The sequence below is a fragment of the Cnephaeus nilssonii genome (genome assembly GCF_951640355.1).
Source record: "Cnephaeus nilssonii genome assembly, chromosome: 5".
Taxonomy (NCBI): Eukaryota; Metazoa; Chordata; class Mammalia; order Chiroptera; family Vespertilionidae; genus Cnephaeus; species Cnephaeus nilssonii.
In genome coordinates, this window is record NC_137076.1 from 33,962,151 (window position 1) to 33,982,249 (window position 20,099).

General features: G+C 42.3%; 1 protein-coding gene across 1 annotated transcript in view; it reads right to left on the reverse strand.

Annotated features, from left to right (window-relative positions):
• INTS9 (integrator complex subunit 9) overlaps window positions 1-20,099 on the reverse strand; it is a 95,585-nt gene that overhangs the window by 45,232 nt on the left and 30,254 nt on the right. Inside the window, exons 3-6 of the mRNA XM_079773341.1 lie at window positions 14,975-15,035; window positions 10,666-10,728; window positions 6,634-6,773; window positions 4,294-4,380 (exon numbers count right to left, since the gene is read on the reverse strand). Coding sequence (XP_079629467.1) covers window positions 4,294-4,380; window positions 6,634-6,773; window positions 10,666-10,728; window positions 14,975-15,035 — 351 coding nt within the window. The remainder of the gene's footprint in view (window positions 1-4,293; window positions 4,381-6,633; window positions 6,774-10,665; window positions 10,729-14,974; window positions 15,036-20,099) is intronic.

Below are 20,099 nucleotides of genomic sequence, written 5' to 3' on the forward strand. Positions count from 1 at the left end.
GCCCTAACTGGTTTGGCTCAGTGGATAGAGCGTCGGCCTGCGGACTGAAGGGTCCCAGGTTCGATTCCGGTCAAGGGCATGTACCTTAGTTGTGGGCACAATCCCAGTAGGGGGAGTGCAGGAGGCAGCTGATAGATGTTTCTCTCTCATTGATGTTTCCAGCTCTCTATCCCTCTCCCTGCCTCTCTGTAAAAAATCAATCAAATATATTTTAAACAAAATATCTAAACTCTGAAGTGGGTATGGGAAAATCAGAAACTCAAAAATTATATTGCAAGGGATTCTCCTTTTCCTACCCTTCAAAATCTTTTTTTTTTTTTTTTCAAGAAGACGAAACTGCAACGTCAAAATGAGGAAGAAGGATGGTTAACGTCTAAATAAATCTCAGGAGAAGTGTCACCTGAGGCAGGGAGTCAGACAGCTGCCAAAAAGCAAGAGTAGTAGTTTTTTTTTGGTACACGTACTAATACTAAATCAAATGCTAATTCAAACTATGATTTAAGGGAAATGATTTAAGGGACTTGGTCAAACTCTTTTGACCAATAAGTTAGAAAGATTTTAATTTATTGTTTTCTTTAGTTGATGGTCTTATTAGCAACTTAAGCTACTAAAATGCATTAATTCAAGGCACTTAACCAAGAGATTGCCTGCATGAGGTTTCAGCAGAAGTAAAAAATTGGGGGCTCAAATCTCAAATCGAATTCACAGAGGTGTTTATACCTGGATCATATAGGATTTTATTTTAATGTGTGAGCAAACGTATTCAAAAGATTTTTAAAAATGACATTTAAAACATCCAAACTTTGAGTTTCTCTTAAAAAAAAAAAGATTTGTCAGTGACAGGTTCATATTCCCACATGGTCACAATCGGCTGAAGCTGTGTGTCAGCTGTTCCATTAGAGAGGTGAGGTCTCTGATCCACACTTCCTGGCTCTCACCTCACTCCTATACTTCTCTTCCCCATGCCTGGACCCACCCCAGTTTGTGATGCTACTTTAGAGGAATCAGATAAGGAAAGTGCAGAAATTAAAGAAAAAAAAAAAGAAACACCAACAACAAAAAATGAAGAGAAGACATAGCCGATATGACTTGGGGAAAATGTCAACGTACTAGACAGCAAAAAACAGTGTTTCTCAATATCATACGCCATAGTATTCTGGGGCACTAGAGATCAAGAGGCTTGTGACAGAAAAATTTTAAAGTGATATAAATCCTTTAGCATAAATATTGTCCAAATGAAGCACCTTTCGTATTCTGGCCAAAGTTAAATTCTAGGCGGATATTTCAAAAGGATTTTTTTTGTCTGATGTCAACTACAAAAAAACTCTTCAAATTCTTCCGCCACTTCTGATATGTATGCTGAGTTTACCCAGGAGAAAAAAGACGACACAGCTTTCTTGGTTTGTCTTTCTAACACCTCAATATATTCGTTCCAATAATTATACTCTCCTCTTTCTCTATCAATAAGCAGAGCTCATCTCATGCTCAAAAGCGAAAACAAAATACTTGACCAGGATCAGAAATATGGTCATGATATATGAAATAATGAAATATGGTTTTCTCCCCAAACACAAGTTATTCTCCCTGCTCCTTTACGCAGCTGGTTTTCAAGTCTGACTTTTGCCCACCAGGTGGCGAGATAGCAAATTCAAGATTCTATTTCAATTAGCACTTTTTTAAAAGGCAGATTTTCTAAGATTCTTAAAAAATAACTTTCAGCCCCACCCTACCCTTCTGCTTCTTCAAGCTCAACTCACCCCTCTCCCGAACATACAACAGCACTTCTCTTGTAAGCCAGTTACCTTGTATTTTATAAAGGGGAGGCAAAGGAGAAGTGCCAAGGACTCTGCTCAAGGTCACGGAAGAAAAGGCAAAACAAGGACTTGGAACTTCCTAAGACTTGGCCCAGGGTCTGGGAGTCAGGAAATAGTGACCTTTGGACGTCATTTCTGGTGTGCCAAAACTATTTGCAGCAGAATATTATAAAGGGTATAAATTTAAAAGGAGGAAGTAAGGGGAGCCAAGGCATACATGCTCCATGGAGAAAGAAAACAAAGTTCTCTGCTTTCCAAGGAGGGATGTAGAGACTGGGGTCCAATGTGGTTCCGGGAGCACGTGGGAGAGAGAAAGAAAAGGGGTAGAAGGTACAGCAATGGCAGGAGGAAAGGGAGCAGAGAATAAAACGCAAAATGAGGTGAGGGGGTCTCTGTATTAAGCAGGTGGGTGGGCAGATCAAGGAAACCATGTAAAGACTCAGACATGTGCGTGTAAGAGAAAACGTTTCCTAACTCAAACCAGACAGACACCATATCCCCAAGTGAGGACACAGAGGCATGAAGAAGATCTATAAAATACAGGCGAGAATGTGCAGTTACACATCCTTCCTCCTTCCTCACATGAAAGGAGTCTCACACACGTGAGAAGAAATGTGTGTGTATCCAAGAGGCGGTCCAGCACAGTGGTTAAGAGCACAGACTCTGGAACCAGATTAGCCTGACTGTCTGGGTTTGAATCCAATTCCTACCGTAGCTCAGTAGCTGGGTGATCTTGAACAAGTTACTTAACCTCTCTGTGCCTGCTTTCTCTTCTGTAAAATGATAATGTTAAAAAATTAAATTTAGCCCTGGCCGGCGTGGCTCAGTTGGCTGGAATATTGTCCCATACACCAAAAGGTTGTGGGTTTGATTCCTGGCAAGGGCACATACCTGGGTTGCGGGTTCAGTTCATGTTTCTTTCTCACATCTACATTTCTGTTTATCTCTCTCTCTCCCTCCCTTTAAAATCAATGAAAATGTCCTCGGGTGAGGATTGAAAAAAAGAAAAAATAAATAAATGTATTAAATAAAACATTGAGAATAGGGCTACCTACACTAAGTAAAATAAATAACTCATACAAAGGAATGCATAGAGGAAATTTACATGCTCAAACTCTGAAATAGTTACAGTATAAAAACAAAGCACATTCTCCTAGCTATATTTATATATTCTTGAAGTAAGAATATTCTCAAAAACTAAGACTTTAAGTTTAGATAATTAGATGGCAAACAATCACTGATCTAGAGGGAAAGAGAACTTGGTGGCAAGACAGATGGAAAAGAGGGGCGTTGGTCAGAGTTTGCTACTTGAGAAGTCACAGACGAGCCCTGACTTGACTCTGGATGCCAGGCCCAGAGGCTGGGTGACTGTGGTGCCCGGTGAGGGCGGCGATGGGCAGGGTTAGAGACACGGCAGTGTGTTAGGACTGACTGGTGTCCTCCGCTGCCAATGAAGTGTGAGAGCACCGAAGTGGAACCAAGCTGCCCCCTGGCCTCATCTATTATCTTTCTACTTACCTCACCTCTTATCTCCTGGTTTCTGATCCAGGGGCCACTGAAACTAACCTCCCTAGAATGTCCACAGCCAAGGGCCTTGTCCACCTTACGTGCTGATCCGTCTGCAGTATCTGAGACCACGGACAAGTTTTCCCCTTGGCTTCCACTTAGGGCTCCTCTTACCTTCCTAGTTACAACATCTCATCTTCTTCACAGTTCTTACCAATTCTCTTCAATTCTATTGCAGAAATATCTTTTAAGCTAGACCCTCATGTTCATTGCTACTGCCTTAGCTCAGGCCTCTGTTCTCTCCTCTGGGTTTCTGACACAGTCTTCCTGCTGGTCTCCTGCCCCGATTTGTATACTTCCATCCACTCTCCATGGTGCTAGAGTTACCTTCCCCAGAACAAATACTTGATCATGTCCTCCTCCTTATAAACCCCCACTGATGGACTTGCCACTCTCAATAATATTCAAATGTGACACGTTAAGTTTCTTCATTATCTTGCCTCAACGTTCCTCTTTAGTTTCATCTTCTCTTCTCTACTCTACCCAGTCTAATCCACCCTGAACTTCTTCCTGTTCCCTGAATACACTATATCCTAGATGCTGTGCCTGAATCTTTTCCATCTGGAAAAGTCCTTTTCTTCCTCTAAGAAGAAAGTCACTCTTAAGGAAGTCCTCCTCGGCTTCCCTAAGCAAAGAGTTCTTCATTCTTTGATTGCCCACAGCACTGTGATCAAGCATCAAACCTAATGCATCCATCCCACTTGTAATCTACCTGCTGTCTGATTTCCACTGCCTCCTGAATACCTCAAAGACAGAGATAATTGTTTTACTAGTTTTTAAACACTCCCAGGCCCGGCACAATACCTTGCCCATGGCATGGTTGCCTCTCAAAGTATGTTGGTTGAATCAATCATAACCCTTTCATAAACAGGGAGAAGAGAATCTAAGGGGCACAGACAGGCCTTCTGCTCACCGCTGAATGTCCTTGTTCTTCCACAAGGAGGCAGATTGCGCCTTGGGCACTCTTTCAATGAAATTCACCAGCTCTTCCATGAGAAGCCTGGGTTTAAACAAACAAAAAAAGTGATGAACATTCATAGAAGAACTAGGGAAACACCGCACTCCAACACAGAAGCCAACAGAAATGGGCTTGTCTGCCTTCTCCCTCTCCTTTCCCTCTGCTGCATATGAATGTGGGCACCATTTTACATAAAGCTGAATACAAATATAGCTTCCTATTGAATTTCCAAGTTAAAAATTTGGAACAGAAATGATTTAGTTCAACTCTAAAACAAGCCTGGTATGTTTTCATCTCCAAACACTGACATATATAGGCCTCTGGTTTAATTCTCACTCTAAGATCGCTGCCTTTATGTAACCAAAAATACAAATGGAGAAAAAGTTAAATGATTGTGAAGTACTTGCTGTTGGTGGCAGCAGGGGTCGGTTGGATTTTTAAAATGATATTAAATGGCCTGGCTGGCGATTGAGCTTTGACCTATGAACCAGGAGACTAGGTACAATTCCCGGACTGCTGACTTGATCCCCAGTGTGGGATGTGCAGGAGGCAACCTATTGAAGATTTTCTCTCATTACTGATGTTATCTCTCTCTCTTCCTCTCTAAAATCAATAAAAATATATTTAAAATAAATAAAATAAAATAAAATGATATTAAATGACCAATTTAAACTGGTAAAGTTTTTCTTCATGTGTGTCTTAGGGATTAACAAAATTCCATATGGAATATTCCTAAAGCAGGGGTGGGGAATGTCTAGCCCTCAGGCCATATAAGGCCTGAGAAATCATTTGGTCTGGCCCTGCCAAGGCATTAGGGGTGAGTTAATGAAATGTTTGACCAAATATAGCAGGCTAATTTTTAAAGTGATAATTTTGTGTGGCCCGTAAATAATGATGTAAATATCCAAACGGTCCTTGGCAGAAAAAAGGTTCCCCAGCCCTGCTCTAAAGACTGATCCTAAAAACCTAACTCAAGGACCTACAAAAGGGCAGGCTATGCACATCGCAAGATGGATTACCACAGAACCACAACGGAGGGAATGTAAGAAATAACCCACTCGGTAGGATCAATGGTCGGCATGCTCTGAGGGGCTCATGTACAGAGAACTGTCAGAATCCTGGATAACTACAGGAAAACCAATAAGCTGGAAGCAGGTTTTCAACAGCATGAGACCCCTTGCATAACCCAGTAGAGATGATCCATACTGACTCCAATCCTCTCCCAATCAACCATCAATGTATTAGCCCTTGAATGCTGAACGTCTTCACTTCATTTCCATTTATTTATTTATTCCTAATATCACCCCTCCTTTCAACTTGAAGGAGCAGTATGAGTCCCAGCATCTAAGATCTGGGACCAGGATCATTACCATTCTGGTTACAGCTTTCAGGAGAACAGCTGTAACTTTTTCAGACTGGAGTCCAATGTTTTCACCTCAAACTCTCCCTGAAACTGATCCATCACCTCCCATGTCTTACGGTCCTATAATGTCTCTTCTCAGATCCCTTCATTTTCCTATACACACTGCAGGTAATGTGATTTGACACAAAAATAAGGACATACTGTTTTATTTCTGGTAACTCCATCTTGTTGGACTTCTGCAAGACACTAGAACCCATACTTTTGGTCTTGATGGTTTCATCTTATACCACACTTATTAGTTTGCTTCAACACAATTCTTTCTCCTGGAGTAATTTTCCTCTCACTAACTGATGCTATGGTCACTTGCAGCAACCATGAAGGCTCGGGAGGGGCAGAGAAAGAGACAGCAGGGTGTTCTGAGTCAAAGGAGGCCTGAGGTTTTACTCCCTGGAGTTCTGCATTTCAGTCTCCTAACAGTCCAGACAACTTACCCAGCTAGTTTTCTACACGCTGTCTGCATTTAGTCCACATTAATCCATAAAAGGGGGGGCATTTTGAAAGCAAAGTAATAAAATTTCTTCTTTTCTTAAATATGCTGTTCCTTTCTCCAGAAGCTCTTTGCAAGTGCATATTTGTGGCATCTTATTAAACGTTACCTCCCCCGATTAGTATGTGCACAGAAGAGCTGTCTCGGGAACTCCTTCTTCCAGTTTTGATTAAAAAAAAGACAGTGAAGACTACAGGCTGCATCAGTCTCTGGGAGATTCCAGTGACCATCTGTTTTATCTAGAGAGCGGTCTATTCATGCCTGTTCTCGGGGTCGGCTGCAAGGGAGGGAATAACAATCACTCCTAGCACAGCACTCCATCAACAGTCACCAGTGAAGGAAGGAGCTCTGAGCCTCATGCTCACGGGACGGAGCAGTGTCTCACCTGCCGATCTGAACGGTGGGCTCGGTGGCGTACACCGTGCCTGTGAACCCGGTGTGCTCAGTGATGTAGGGCAGCGCCATCATGCAGTGGTAGTTAGAGATGAGGATCACATCTACCGTAGACAGATCTATTAGCTCTGTCTGAAAAGAAAGGAGAGGGGATGATGCATATCTGTTCCGAGCCCATAGATCAACATGCTGTGACTGAAAGAGGAAGCTGTCAGAATGCAGAGTAGTTTGGGTGCTACGGAATGATGCTGTCTTCCTGCGACACTTCTGTTCTCACGTTAGGATGGTTCCTGATATTGACGGTGGGTAGCAGGACAGGATGGCTAACGAGAACGCAGCCAGGACACCAGCAGCGCCGGGATGCAGTGAACCGAGTTCCGAGTCAGACCTATGAGGATAAATGCTGCCTGGCAGGTGAGACCAGGGAACATGACGCAGGGACAGCACAATATACCTGTGAGGGGAACCAGAATGCTACGTGGCCCCGCCACTGATTGTGGGAACAGAGGGAGCAGCACAGAGAAACCAGCTCCTCCAAAGTCAAACGTGGGAACCGATTATTTTTTTTTTAATTTCAGAGAGGAAGCGAGAGGGAGAGTTAGAAATGTCAATGATGAAAGAGAATCATTGATTGGCTGCCTCCTATAAGCTCCCACTGGGGATCGAGCCCGAAACCCAGGCATGTGCCCTTGACTGGAATCGAACCTGGGACCCTTCAGTCCACAGGCTGATGGGCTATCCACTGAGCCAAACCAGCTAGGGCGGGAACTGACTTTTGTTGTTTTTTTTAAGGTAACTTCTGACCACTAGTGCTGGATATAGACACCTCCCCCCACCCACCCAAAAAAAGTAGTGACAGAGTCACAAAAGGAAATTATACTCTTACTTTACCCTAGTCTTAACCCCAAATCTACCCCTTTTCCCATTAAGGGCATGTGAAAATGGCAAAGACAAGTTGGCAGGTTAGGGAAAACTGCTACCATTTTTAGTAAATTTTATGAAAACTCTCTTCTGAGGAAATGATTCTCTTACTGATTTGCCCAGATGAAAGAAACCACTTCTCAGAACCAGCCAGGCACTTCATGCATGTCCCTCTTATGGCAGTTATTACTCTGTACCATGGCAACTCAAATATCACTTTGTCCCTTACACAGTAAATGTCTCTCGGGTCAAGAATCCTGCTGACTCATCTCTGTCCCCTCCCAGCTGCATAGCCAGCGCAGGACTGGCCTCGGCTCTGCTGCTGGAGGGATGCAGTTACAAGCAGCACCTTCTGTGGGGAAAACTGAGACACAATCACCTCCACCACTGAGTCCCCCTCACAAAGTTACCCCGGGGAAAGCACCTGGTGCACTGAGGACAGCATGCTGCGAGCCGAGGAAGTCTTTCAGAAGAACGGGTCATTGCCCTAGTGTGCCCCCCACGGAGAAGTGACAGAGATGTCTGTGCCTTCTTTGCAAATGACAGAGACAATGTACCATTTTGCTGTGGGTATTTTCTGGTTGAATGACTTGACACATGAAATAAGTTAATTTAATAAGGCTGCTGAGGCATAATCAGCTCCTGAGAACGGCATGTAGATTCGAGGTCAAAAGCTACATACTGCGAGGGCAATGGCAATCTGTGTGAATAAAAGGCTTAATGACAGTATTCAATTTACATCACCCTTGACCCCATGTCGTACACTGCACTTCCAAGACAATGTCCTCACCGTGAAAGGTCACATAGCATTCTGCTGGTCTTATGCCCACCACCGCTCTAGAACCACTTCTATTGTTGATTTTACTTAAATGTATTTTTATTTATTTCAGAGAGGAAGGAAGAGGGAGAGAGAGATAGACACAACAAGGATGAGAGAGAATCATTGATTGGCTGCCTCTTGCATGCCTCCCACTGGGCATCGAGCCCACAACCTGGACATGTGTCCTGACTGGGATCGAACCGTGATCTCCGGGTCTAGAACCACTTTTACACAAAGACATGAAGACGGAAAGGCAGAGTGACAGACCTAGAAGAAAATGGGGAAGGACAGCTGAGGCAATAGCCAAGCTCCGAAGCTTCTCTACCTTCCTTCCCTGCCATGTACAGGACCTGCGTGAGAATATCTGACATTTCTCTTTAATGTATAAAAAAATCAGCCCAGAGTCTATAATGATGAGAAATTTGGTGGGTACAGCTGGAAGAAAATAGGTATATATATTCTGTCTGCATACATGTCAACAGTGTCTACATAAACATTTTTCCATCCGAGAAATAAATTTAATACCCAGGCCACGTTTATATACTCACATTTAAATATTTACTTACATACTTTAACTCAGTGAAATCCAATAAAGATTATTTTAATTTTAAACTGTATATGGACACTTGGGTTCTACAGCCTATAAACTGAATCAAAACTACCTTATTTATTGCTTGCCTATTATACTGTCCTGGGCCTTATATGCAGTCCCTGGTGTAGAAGTTTGGGGACACTAGGATGCTTAGGCAGGCATACAAGATTATAAATTCCATGAGGACTGGGGTTAGGTCTGCCCGACTCACCCAAGTCAGTGAAGTCTGGGCTTAGTAAGCACCTCTCTCCTGATTCTCTGACTCTCCTATTTTCTCCTGATGATGCAGTGCCCTGGTTCTACCTTAAAATAGCAACTACTACTAACTTGTTATATAAGCCACAAATTATGACAGAAGTTGAAAAAAATTATATGGCTCTAGAATCCTAAATATATCAATACTCTTTGAGCTTGCCAAAGGTGAATTGCAAAATGCTAATTGTCTAATTTCAAAGTTTAGCACCCTATGGAGCAGGCCAAAAAAATCATGAGAACACCAACTCAGGTTCCACACTGTTGTCCATAAACGGAGGGTGTAGCAGTCAGTGCCGTGTGCGGTAAACTGGAAATAAACACAGCACCAGGATTAGGAGTCTTTGAACAGGTGGGGAACTGCCCCACCAGTTCTTCGACGACAAATGAAGGTGACAGGGAGACTAACTGCAGGCAGGGAGAGCTCAGGATTCTCGATCACTGTCTTCCTTCACCCTTATTCTTACTACTTCACCTCAAACTCTCTCCCTTTGCTGCTACCTTCAATGACCACGTCCTTCTTTGTTTTCCTTCCTTTCGTTCACTCAGGTATTCCAAAGGGCACACACACGTACTTAGAAGAGAGAAAAATGGTTACCTATAGGGTATCAAAGAAAGTGTAGAAATGGAAAGAGAGGGAGGAAGAGAGGACAAAAATAAGGGAAAGGGCTCTACATTTCTTTTGTCTTTGGCACTGGACTGTAAAAGAATTTCCTACCGGTGCTGTGATCCATTGGGCGGCAAGGAGGGGACAGGATGGTAGCTTCTCATTGATTTCCTCAGGAACCCCGGATTAGCTACTGGCTGCCCTGCACTCCATCTGTCTGCTGAGAGCGCCCAGGCCGCTCAGGGGATTGGGCCTGTCAGCTGAGATTCGTTTCCTTTAAAACTAATGGAAACTGATCTCAGTTTCCTTTAAAGGATGGAACTGGCCCGGGACTCTTATAATGAGTCTCACTATGATGATAATATGTAAACGACAGATATCCATAACTCAGTTCAGAATCTGTGAATTTCAAGCAATATTCAATGTGATCTTTCAGGTCAGCAAGAAATTTTACAGTTTACTGCACTGGCTGAAGAACAGCAATTCCTAGTTACCCACTCTAAGCAAGACGAGGAAAAGTAGGGCTAATCTAAGTCACAGGCACTGTAATTACAAAACAAAGGCCTGAGCTATTTCCTTACTTTGCTCAAGAGCACAAGTGTTAGTGGGGATTAGGGAAGGAGCGAGGAACAGGAGGAAGAGAGTGATAAATGATGCCCAGACAACAGAAAGAACTCCTAAATGATATTTCAGCTGTGTAACAAAGTGACTGAAATAACAGATTCATTTCAACTTGAAGAGAGAAGCTAAACCCCTTATAATTATTTCCTGACTTCATTTTGAGATGACGAGATATGCTTTGTTTCTACAGTGAGATTCACTTTAATCTTACCTCTGGTAAGCAGAATTCAGGCACAGAATCCACAAATACATGGCCCGAGCACTCCTTCAGCTCCTGAAAGAAATGAAAAGGAAAAATTCTAGGGAGAAATATCCAATTGATACAGCAACAAAGAAATTTCATCCTCAAACCATATTTGCCATGAAGAATCCGAGATGGCTAGAGTTGGAGGGAAGCTAGAAGGTTATGCAGGCCAACTGTTTCCAGTGTAGGCTACGTGTCTTATTCAGGATAACAAATGCTGGTAGGTGGCGGACTCAGGACCTGAATGCATATTTCTTGATGGCTCTTCGAGGAAGCCATGTGTGGACACACGCTGCTTCCATAATTCATGATCCAATGCTTCTCGAATAATAGCAACATTGGAATACGCATGGGCACACTGATGGAGTCAAGACTCCTGGGCCCTACCTAACAGCCAAGGGATCAGAAACTCTGGGGATGAGGTCATGGAACCTGTATTTATAAAGAGCACCTCCAGTGATTTTATTATGCAATCAGGGCCAAGGGGCAAGAAAGGAGGGGGAAGAAGAGTAGAAGGTAGGAATTAAACTACCCCCCCCCCAATTATCTTCATGAATATAATCTTTGTCCTTGCAGAGGATGCAATTTATTTGAGATTATAAACCAAATGTAATCATTCAAAAGAAAAAAGCATATTTGTAATACAATTCCCCACGCTGCCCATGACCTACCACATTGGATATGCCTGCCTTAGCTTGGACTCCCACACAAATATCCCTGAGGAAAGGGTGAGTGCAAGCTTTAACGGAAGGTGCTGAAAAACAGGGGGAGGGTGGGCGAGTGACAAAAGGTAAGGAAGAGGGCCAATAATGGATGTGTTACTGAGTTATACACCTCTGTGGGCAAGTGGGACTTAATCCTTGGGGACTCTGGTGTATAAATTACCTACCCAGGGGACATGGAATCTGAGGTATTTATATAGGAACCTCTGCATTTTAGAGCTGCAGGAAAAACTCTCTGGCGAACCATCCAGGGACTGGCAGCTGGAAGTACGGCAGAGCACACAAAGAGACACAGTGGGCTACCAACAGGGTCCGCTGCAATGCCTCCAGAAGGCCACTAGAGTTGCTGTCTTCCCTCACTGATACCTGAAACTGAAATCTATGGAGAATTTTTTGTGCCATCCTGTCAAAGCTATCTATGACTATAAAAAACTAGCGTGCACCAGTGGGGTCCCTCAGCCTGGCCTGCACCCTCTTGCAATCCGGGACCCCTCGGAGGATGTCAGACTGACGGTTTCGGCCCGATCCCTGTGGGTGCTGATCCCTGTGGGTGCGTGAAGCGGCAGGCGGCCAGGGAAAAGCCTGAGCCCAGGCTGGGCGCTGCACCGTTCCTGCTCATTCTGGCCCCACTGCGCCTGCCTCCGCTCGGTAAGCTCGCTAAGCGGCCTTCCAGTGCTGTGGGAGTGCACTGACCACCAGGGGGCAGCTCCTGCATTGAGCGTCTGCCCCCTGGTGGTCAGTGAGCGTCATAGTGACTGGTTGTTTGGTAGTTTGGTCACTTAGGTTTTTATATATATAGATATATAGTTTGGTTGACAGTTTGCTCTTTCCAGAACAAGAATTTTGTTCTATTGGGTTTTCATTAGTCACTGAACATATTTTTCTATATATTCCTATGTATATGTATCTATATTTATATTTCAGTCTGAATGATTTTACTCTCAATCTTTATCTGAACATAGGGTATTAACTATATATTATTTTCCTTTTGAATTTTACAAGTCTCATAACAGAACCTTGACAGAATATTTCCTCCCCTCGCCTTTCATTGTAAACTCTGATTCCTCTTTTTACATGAATACCATTTAACCAGTGAAAGGCTGAGCCAAAAAGAGACTGCAAACAGTTCTTAATTACAATGCATCTGCCAGCTAAAAACAAATAAGCAATTATGTTTAATGAGAGAAGACTCCCAAGTCCCTTAGGATGAGGTTAAAAATGATTGCAGACAAATTCTGGGAAATTTCAAAGCTCTGCCTGGTCTTAAACTGGCTACATAATCTTCTTCCCCACAAGTCTACACGCACCACAGCATGCCTACCTCATGTGACAAAGCCTCCTCCGAGGCTCTCCCTCCTGACTGCAGAAGCAGGCCTGCCATTCTGTGCACTCCCAATGTCACTGGGTTTTACTCACCACTCTCTTCTAATGAAATGCTCTCACGTACACAAGCAAGTCATTTGCTCACAATGCACTGGTAATGGGATGCTTCTGAGCCTTTCTCAGGGAAAAATAATTTACAGCTATCAGAAGAGTCAGGCTGATTTCAGGTGCACAGACTCCTGAATGTCACATAATTTTACGGGTTAACTGTGAGGGAAATCTCATTTCAAATTATACACTTGGCTTACACTTGAGGTTGGGGTGCAGTTCACAGAAATTAATTCTGTAAAAAGAACACCTCTTTATTTAACAACTAGAAGCTCGGTGCACCAATTCATGCACAGGTGGGGTCCCCCTCGGCCTGGCCACCGATCAGGGCCGATCAAGGCCATCTCGCCCAGTCCCGATTGGGGCCGGCAGGGGGGAGGGACCGCGGGAGGTTGACTGTGGGAGTGCACTGACCACCAGGGGGCAGCTCCTGCATTGACCGTCTTCCCCCTGGTGGTCAGTGCACGTCACAGCGACTGGCCGACCAGTCGTAATGGTCGCTTAGGCTTTTATATATACACTGAGTGCCAGATTATTATGATCTCTGAACGCATAATAATCTGGCCACTCAGTATATATCCTATATAATAAAGGCTAATATGCAAATTGTCCCCTCGACCAGGAGTTTGACCAGCAGGTAGGCCGGGCAACTGCCCATGTCCCCTCCCCCTGACCAGGCTGGCCGGACCCCACCCATGCACAAATTCATGCACCGGGCCTCTAATACACACACACACACACACACACACACACACACACAGCACACCCCCCCTCCCCCCCCCCCGCCACACACACACACCGAGTGGCCAGATTATTATGCGTTCAGAGATCATAATAATCTGGCCACTCAGTGTATATAGATATCTATTACAGGAAGGAAATGCCTTATTTAAATGAATCATTTTAAGGATCTTTAAACATAGTCAGTCTTTTAATCCTGAGATGTGGGAAAGAATGATTTAGAAGACTAAGAATGGCATGGATGAGCTTTTAAGTTTTTAACCCTTTTTGTACCTTTGGTCTCTCATTTATAAGTTAACTGCCTAAATAATGATCTGAGGAAGAAATTACTGTGAAGATAATCTAATGTCGACCAGCCATAGTGGCTCAGTGGTTGAGCGTCGACCTATGAACCAGAAGGTCATGGTTTGATTCCTGGTCAGGGAACATGTCCAGGTTGCAGGCTCGATCCCCAGTGGAGGGCGGGTAGAAGGCAACCAATTGATGATTCTCTCTCATTGTTGCTGTTTCTATCTCTCTCTCAATTTCCCTGCCTCTTTGAAATAAATAAAAATGTATTTTTTAAAAAGATAATCTAATGTCAAAAACTTAATAGCCTAGAAAAAACAAGTTATTTACTTTAGGCCTCGTTAGTCAGTGATTAAAGTTGATAGGACCCCAAATCTTAGTTTCCTGGAACTATGTTCTTTTTTCAAAACCTACTATATTGTCCATTCCTGGCTAGCAGGAAAGGCTGGAATAAGTTCATAGAACATAGTCTGGAAGGCCCCCCACACAAACTTACCTAAGAACAGGTTTTCACCCTAATCCCCCCAGAATGTACTGCCTGGGAAGTTAAACACCGGCACTCAGTCTGTTCCTCACCCAGAGGTCAAAGTGATCCGATCAGACGATGACAATACCTTCCCGCAACCTTCTGTGACCTCCCCTCACCCCGCAAAGACCCAAACTTTATAATGCCCTCCCTGATCTGACCCCTGAAAGCAGTTTAAAACTCACATACTAGAGAGTTTTAAAGTTGTTGCTTCTTTTAAAGTTTACTCCTTCCAGCCATACAGTTGGTGGAATTCTCTAAATAATATCACCTTTGAAAATCTCATTGCAACTACAAAAATCCTAGTTTTCTCTTTGTGGTGATAAAATGTATTTGCAGCTCTTAATTTTTTCACATAAGAAAACTGGACCTGAATTTGAACAGGGATGCCCTAAAAGGCTCTTCAAAATCACCAACTACTAAAGACCCTACATGGATCTTGGGATTTTTTCAGGGAGAATACATGGGGGTGGGGAGGATGAGCCCATCAATCACATTACTGATGGGTGGCCCTCATATGACAAGAGGCTTTTCCACTGGGTGTAGCTACACTTCAGTTACTCATTACCTTGTCCAAGAAAACGTTTCCATCCTTTAGGGACCAGCCGGGAAGATTAGACAGCCTGGGACTGCAAAACAAAAGATTAAATTATCCTAAATAGATTATAATCCTTAGTAATTTCAAGGTGACTATATTGTCTCCATAAAGTTAAAAACAGCTGGAAATTATTGGCAGCGATGCTCACCAAAAATACTACTTAAAAAGATAAAAAAAGAACCTTGTTGTATCAAGCTTAAGATTTATATGGCAATGGATCATTAAAAAGCCAAACAGTTTAGCAGTACACTTAGGGAAAATGAAAAGAACACTATGCAGAACAATAAAGAAAAAGGCAAGATGAGACATTAGAGCATTTTATAGTCACTGGCCCGACTTCACCTTGCTTGTGTTTGACTACAAGCCCGAGGGGAGGCCCCCTGGGACCAGCATCTGTGGATGAGAAGGACTCAGAGAGAGAGGTCAGGGGCTCGGATAGGAATACTCAGCTGCCTACCAGCCAGAATTCACTGCACATGAAAATGCCTGCGTTCCAGTCAAATTTAGTCTGGATTCACTGCTTATAAATAAGTGGATCTGCCACTTGTCACCTGTGGCTTGAGTTTGCAATGCTGGAAAATGATGCTTGCTTTCCTGAGCGTTACAAAATGATGTCACAGCTAAGTGAATACTTTCTAGAAGGTGAGGTTACTTTCATGTATATGTGATATATTGAAATAGTTTGTTTTCAGAGATCATTTATTTCTGGTAATCTCAGGATCTTACTGTATCTATTATTTGACCAGAGGAATTATGTTGGTAGATGAAAATGCAAATATTTCAGGAAAGAAATGCTGTAAAAAACAACAACACACCTTAATGATCAAGGTGATGTGTGAAGAAAAAGCACATCAGGAGTACGAGCTGAGGGGCCAAAGGAATTTAGCACGTTACCACAAAATTAGCCTGTGAAGTAAAAATTAAGGGCAAAGTAAGGGTCGAGGACTAAAAGACTCTATAATCAGAAACTCAATTAATGTATATAGTCCCTTATCCTCTTTACAAAATAATTTTTATCAATTCTGATTTTGTAAGTAAATGACAGCTATGAAAGCCAAAAAGAAACACAAAAATCTTCTAGGAAAGGTTAATAACCTGAATATATAAGCATCTAATTTTTTTTCAAGTGAAAAATTTGGGGTAACTTTGACAGAATTCCAAACTTATAGAAAAGTTGCAAGAATGTAAGTACAATGAAGTCTCACATACCCTTTGCTTACATTCACGGTTTACATGTTGCTTTTATTAACTAAAAGCAAGAATTTTGGATTTTATACTTGGGAATGAAAATCACTACTAGGACAATCAAATTTGGTTGGTATAAATTATAACTGATAAGCTTAAAAACAAAAACCTCTGGGAGTTTCCTGCTCTAACCTCTCAGAGAAATATTCTATTGTCACTAGCCGTTTAACTCCCATCTCATTTCACAATCATTGTGTCTTCACTATGGACTTTTTATTTCTTGAAAAATATATTTACTAAGAGATCAGTTTAAAAGTGCAATGACAAGACAATGTGTACTGTTCTCATTTCATGCATGCTAACTCTCTAAGCGAAGGTTGTCAATATCCACTTCCCTTTACAAAGAAAACTGGATCCAAGTACCTGCATTCTCTCCGTTCCCCATCACAATATGTAAACCAGCCTTCAATCAGAGGTGGCTGATTCAATTAGTTGTCCTCAACAAATGATTAGAAAAGGTATATTGCTTATTGGAAAATAATTACTTTTTTTCAAGTAAAAATTTTACTTCAGTTAAACATTTTTTTTTATATCACAACCTTCAATGAAGTACCTGTAGTTATTTTAGATTTGAGAAATTGCCAGTAGATGGGACGGAGAGCATGACCATGTTATAACAATAGCGAAGATGAAGAGCCACAGAAATGTGTCACCCAATGGCAAAGGGATGTTGACTACAGGAATGAAAATATTTGATTGCTGAATTCCAATGAGTTAATGACTAAACCATAAAGAGTTAGTAAACTTTAACCCTTTGCACTTGCTTGCTTTTTTCTGGATTCCTTTATTCTACTCGGGATTTAATTTTTTAAATACCCCAGATTTTACAAAGCGCGGCAGTAGAATAAAAAACTGGAGTTCCTTTTCATACAAACTTGTTTATTTGGATTTTTTTATATTTCAAGTTATTGATACATTCAAAGAGTATAAAAAGAGCTGCTACCGATGCTAACCGTGTCGAGTCACACTCAACATCCGAGTGCAAAAGGTTAAGCAACAAAGGGAAAAGGATTTAAGCATGTATATAAAGTCTATTTTTAAAAATAATTTGGTAAAATATTCCCTTAAGTAAATAAATAACCTAAGGAGGCATTTAAAAGTAATCTATCACCTACAGCCGTGGTCAGCAAACTGCGGCTCGTGAGCCACATGCGGCTCTTTGGCCCCTTGAGTGTGGCTCTTCCACAAAATACCACGGCCTGGGCGAGTCTATTTTGAAGAAGTGGCATTAGAAGAAGTTTAAGTTTAAAAAAATTGGCTCTCAAAAGAAATTTCAATCGTTGTACTGTTGATATTTGGCTCTGTTGACTAATGAGTTTGCCGACCAATGACCTAGAGAAATAGTGAAACAGAACAACTATGGTTTGTAATTCATTTTTCTTTATACTTTTCATTTCTCCAATTTCCTACTTTGAAATACATTACTTCTATGATCAGAAAATAATGAAAGAGGCATGACTATGTTCATTCATCCAAAATGTTTATAAAACTTCCTCTGAAAAAGTATACAAAGTGCAAGAATATGACAGTAAATAAATTAAACCTTGATCCTGAGGAGTTTACACTCTAGGGAGATAGTAAACAGCAAATATAATAGAATAAAATAAAAGCTATGACGGGGTAAGTAGATGTTAAGGGCTCAAGCAAAAAGGGCAATCCTGACAGTGGGTAGTGGTGTGGGAGATCAGGGAACAGTAGCTATGAGGTAAAGATGGAAGAGGTCTTTCCAGAAGGAAACAGGATCGGCCTCATCATTTGAAGTGTAGGAGAATGAGTCATCCTCCAATGGATCTTTATTTATGTGTCAAGCATTCAGGTGCTGGTGATATGACCGTGAGCAAAACATACCTGTCCTCCTGGAGGACAGACATATAAAGTACCACTCCAACAAAGACAAGCTATTAAAAACAATGAAGCAGTGTAGTACGAATCGCGACAGGATGGTCTAGGCAACATCAAAAGACTTGCCTAGGTCTATGACGACTGAGAGAGATCTGGACAGTAGTAAGAGTCAAGGAGAAACTGGGTCAAGGAACAGGGTTTGGAGGGAACAGAGAAAGTAGGCTACGAGGTTCAGTATTCTCCTCCCCACTCTCACCAGCCTCTGGCATGGACACCTTACATCAAGCATGTCAAACTCGCAGCCTGCGGGCAGCATGCGGCCCACAATGAATATTTTTGCGGCCCAGCCAATATAACAGTATGTAAGAAACGTTTTAATAAAAATTTCGTAACGTAATTTTTACAATATCTTATTATACCTAATTATCAATAACGAACTACAACGTTCGCTAATGACTGATTACTATAATCCTGTTGCATTCATTTCCCTTACGGGCCTTACGCGAAGGTGCACCATTCCTCTCCACTAATATTAACAAGCTGATATTTTAGCAGCCAACTGCCACATCATTAGTCTTCTCCTGACTTGTTTGGTGTGCGCAACAGGAAATATTTTGCTTACGGAGAACAAGAAAAATAGGTTTATTTGCGTTACCCTTATTAATTTGTGCAGTTATTCAGTGTCTGGTAAGTTAATGTTCAAGAAAAAAAAATTAATTTTTATTAAAATGTTCTATTATTTTCTTTTAACCTTTACTCATTTATTTCAGCCCTTTGTATTAAACATGTCTCTATAGAAATAAACCTACATTTCCATGAAAATTGGAGCTTTTGTTTTTTTGTGGCTCACATAAACTTTAAACCTTGTTTATTTGGCCCGTGTTAGCCTTTGAGTTTGACATGCTTGCCTTACATAAAAGGTTATTCCAATGAAATTTCAGGAAGAGTCCCATACACTCCCTCCCCCTCATCCAACTAGAATGCCATCTCTGTGTCTTTTCTGTGTAGAAACCGGAGTCATAAATGATCTGAGTGATAAGCTCTGGCTAAGTAGGCTAAAGAGGGTGGGATAGAGGAGGGGGAGAAGAGCCTTCATGGCTGAAAGAACAATGTGTGACTGTCTTGGGCAGGAGATAAGATTTCCTTGAAACTGAAAGGAAACAAAGAGCAAGATACTAGAGGGACAGGCGTAAAGCTTAATATACCAAGATGTACTTGGTGTGTATCCTGAGAGCAATGAAAGATCATTGTTTTTAAATAGGTGAGAGGTGAGGTTAGATTTGTAATTCTAAAAGACTAGAAGCCCAGTGCACGAGATTCGTGCACGGGGGGTGGGAAGGGTTCCTCAGCCCAGCCTGCACCCTCTCGCAGTCCAGGAGTCCTTGGGGGATGTCCAACTGACAGGGAGTGGGCCTAAGTTGTCAGTAGGACATCTTTAGTCCTGCTGCGGAGGCGGGAAAGGCTCCTGCTATCACCGCTGCGCTCGCCAGCCTGAGCCTGGCTCAGGGCCTCTGACTGAGCAGCGCTCCTCCTGTGGGAATGCACTGACCACCAGGGGGCAGCTCCTGGGTTGAACGTCTGCCCCCTGGTGGTCAGTGCCTGTCATAGTGACAGGTCATTCCTACCTTTGGTTGATTTGCATATTAGCTTTTTATTATATAGGATGGTTCTGAAGAAAACTTGACACCATGTGCCTGCTGATAACATACACCATCATTTGCCTGGCATTCCTACCAAAAATAATCCCAATCTAATCTAATAAAATAATTGGCCTGTACTCCTAAAAATGACAAGGTCCTAACAGACAGACAAACTGCAAAACTCTTTCAGTTTAGAGACTGATGACATGACAACCAAATGTACATGTGATCTGGAGAGCATTCTGGGCCTGTATCACTATTTTTCTTTTTCACTATAAAGGACATTATAGTAAAGCTAGAGGCCCGGTACATGCATTCGTATACCGTTGGGTTCCCTTGGCCTAGCCTGCACCCTCTCGCAATCCGGG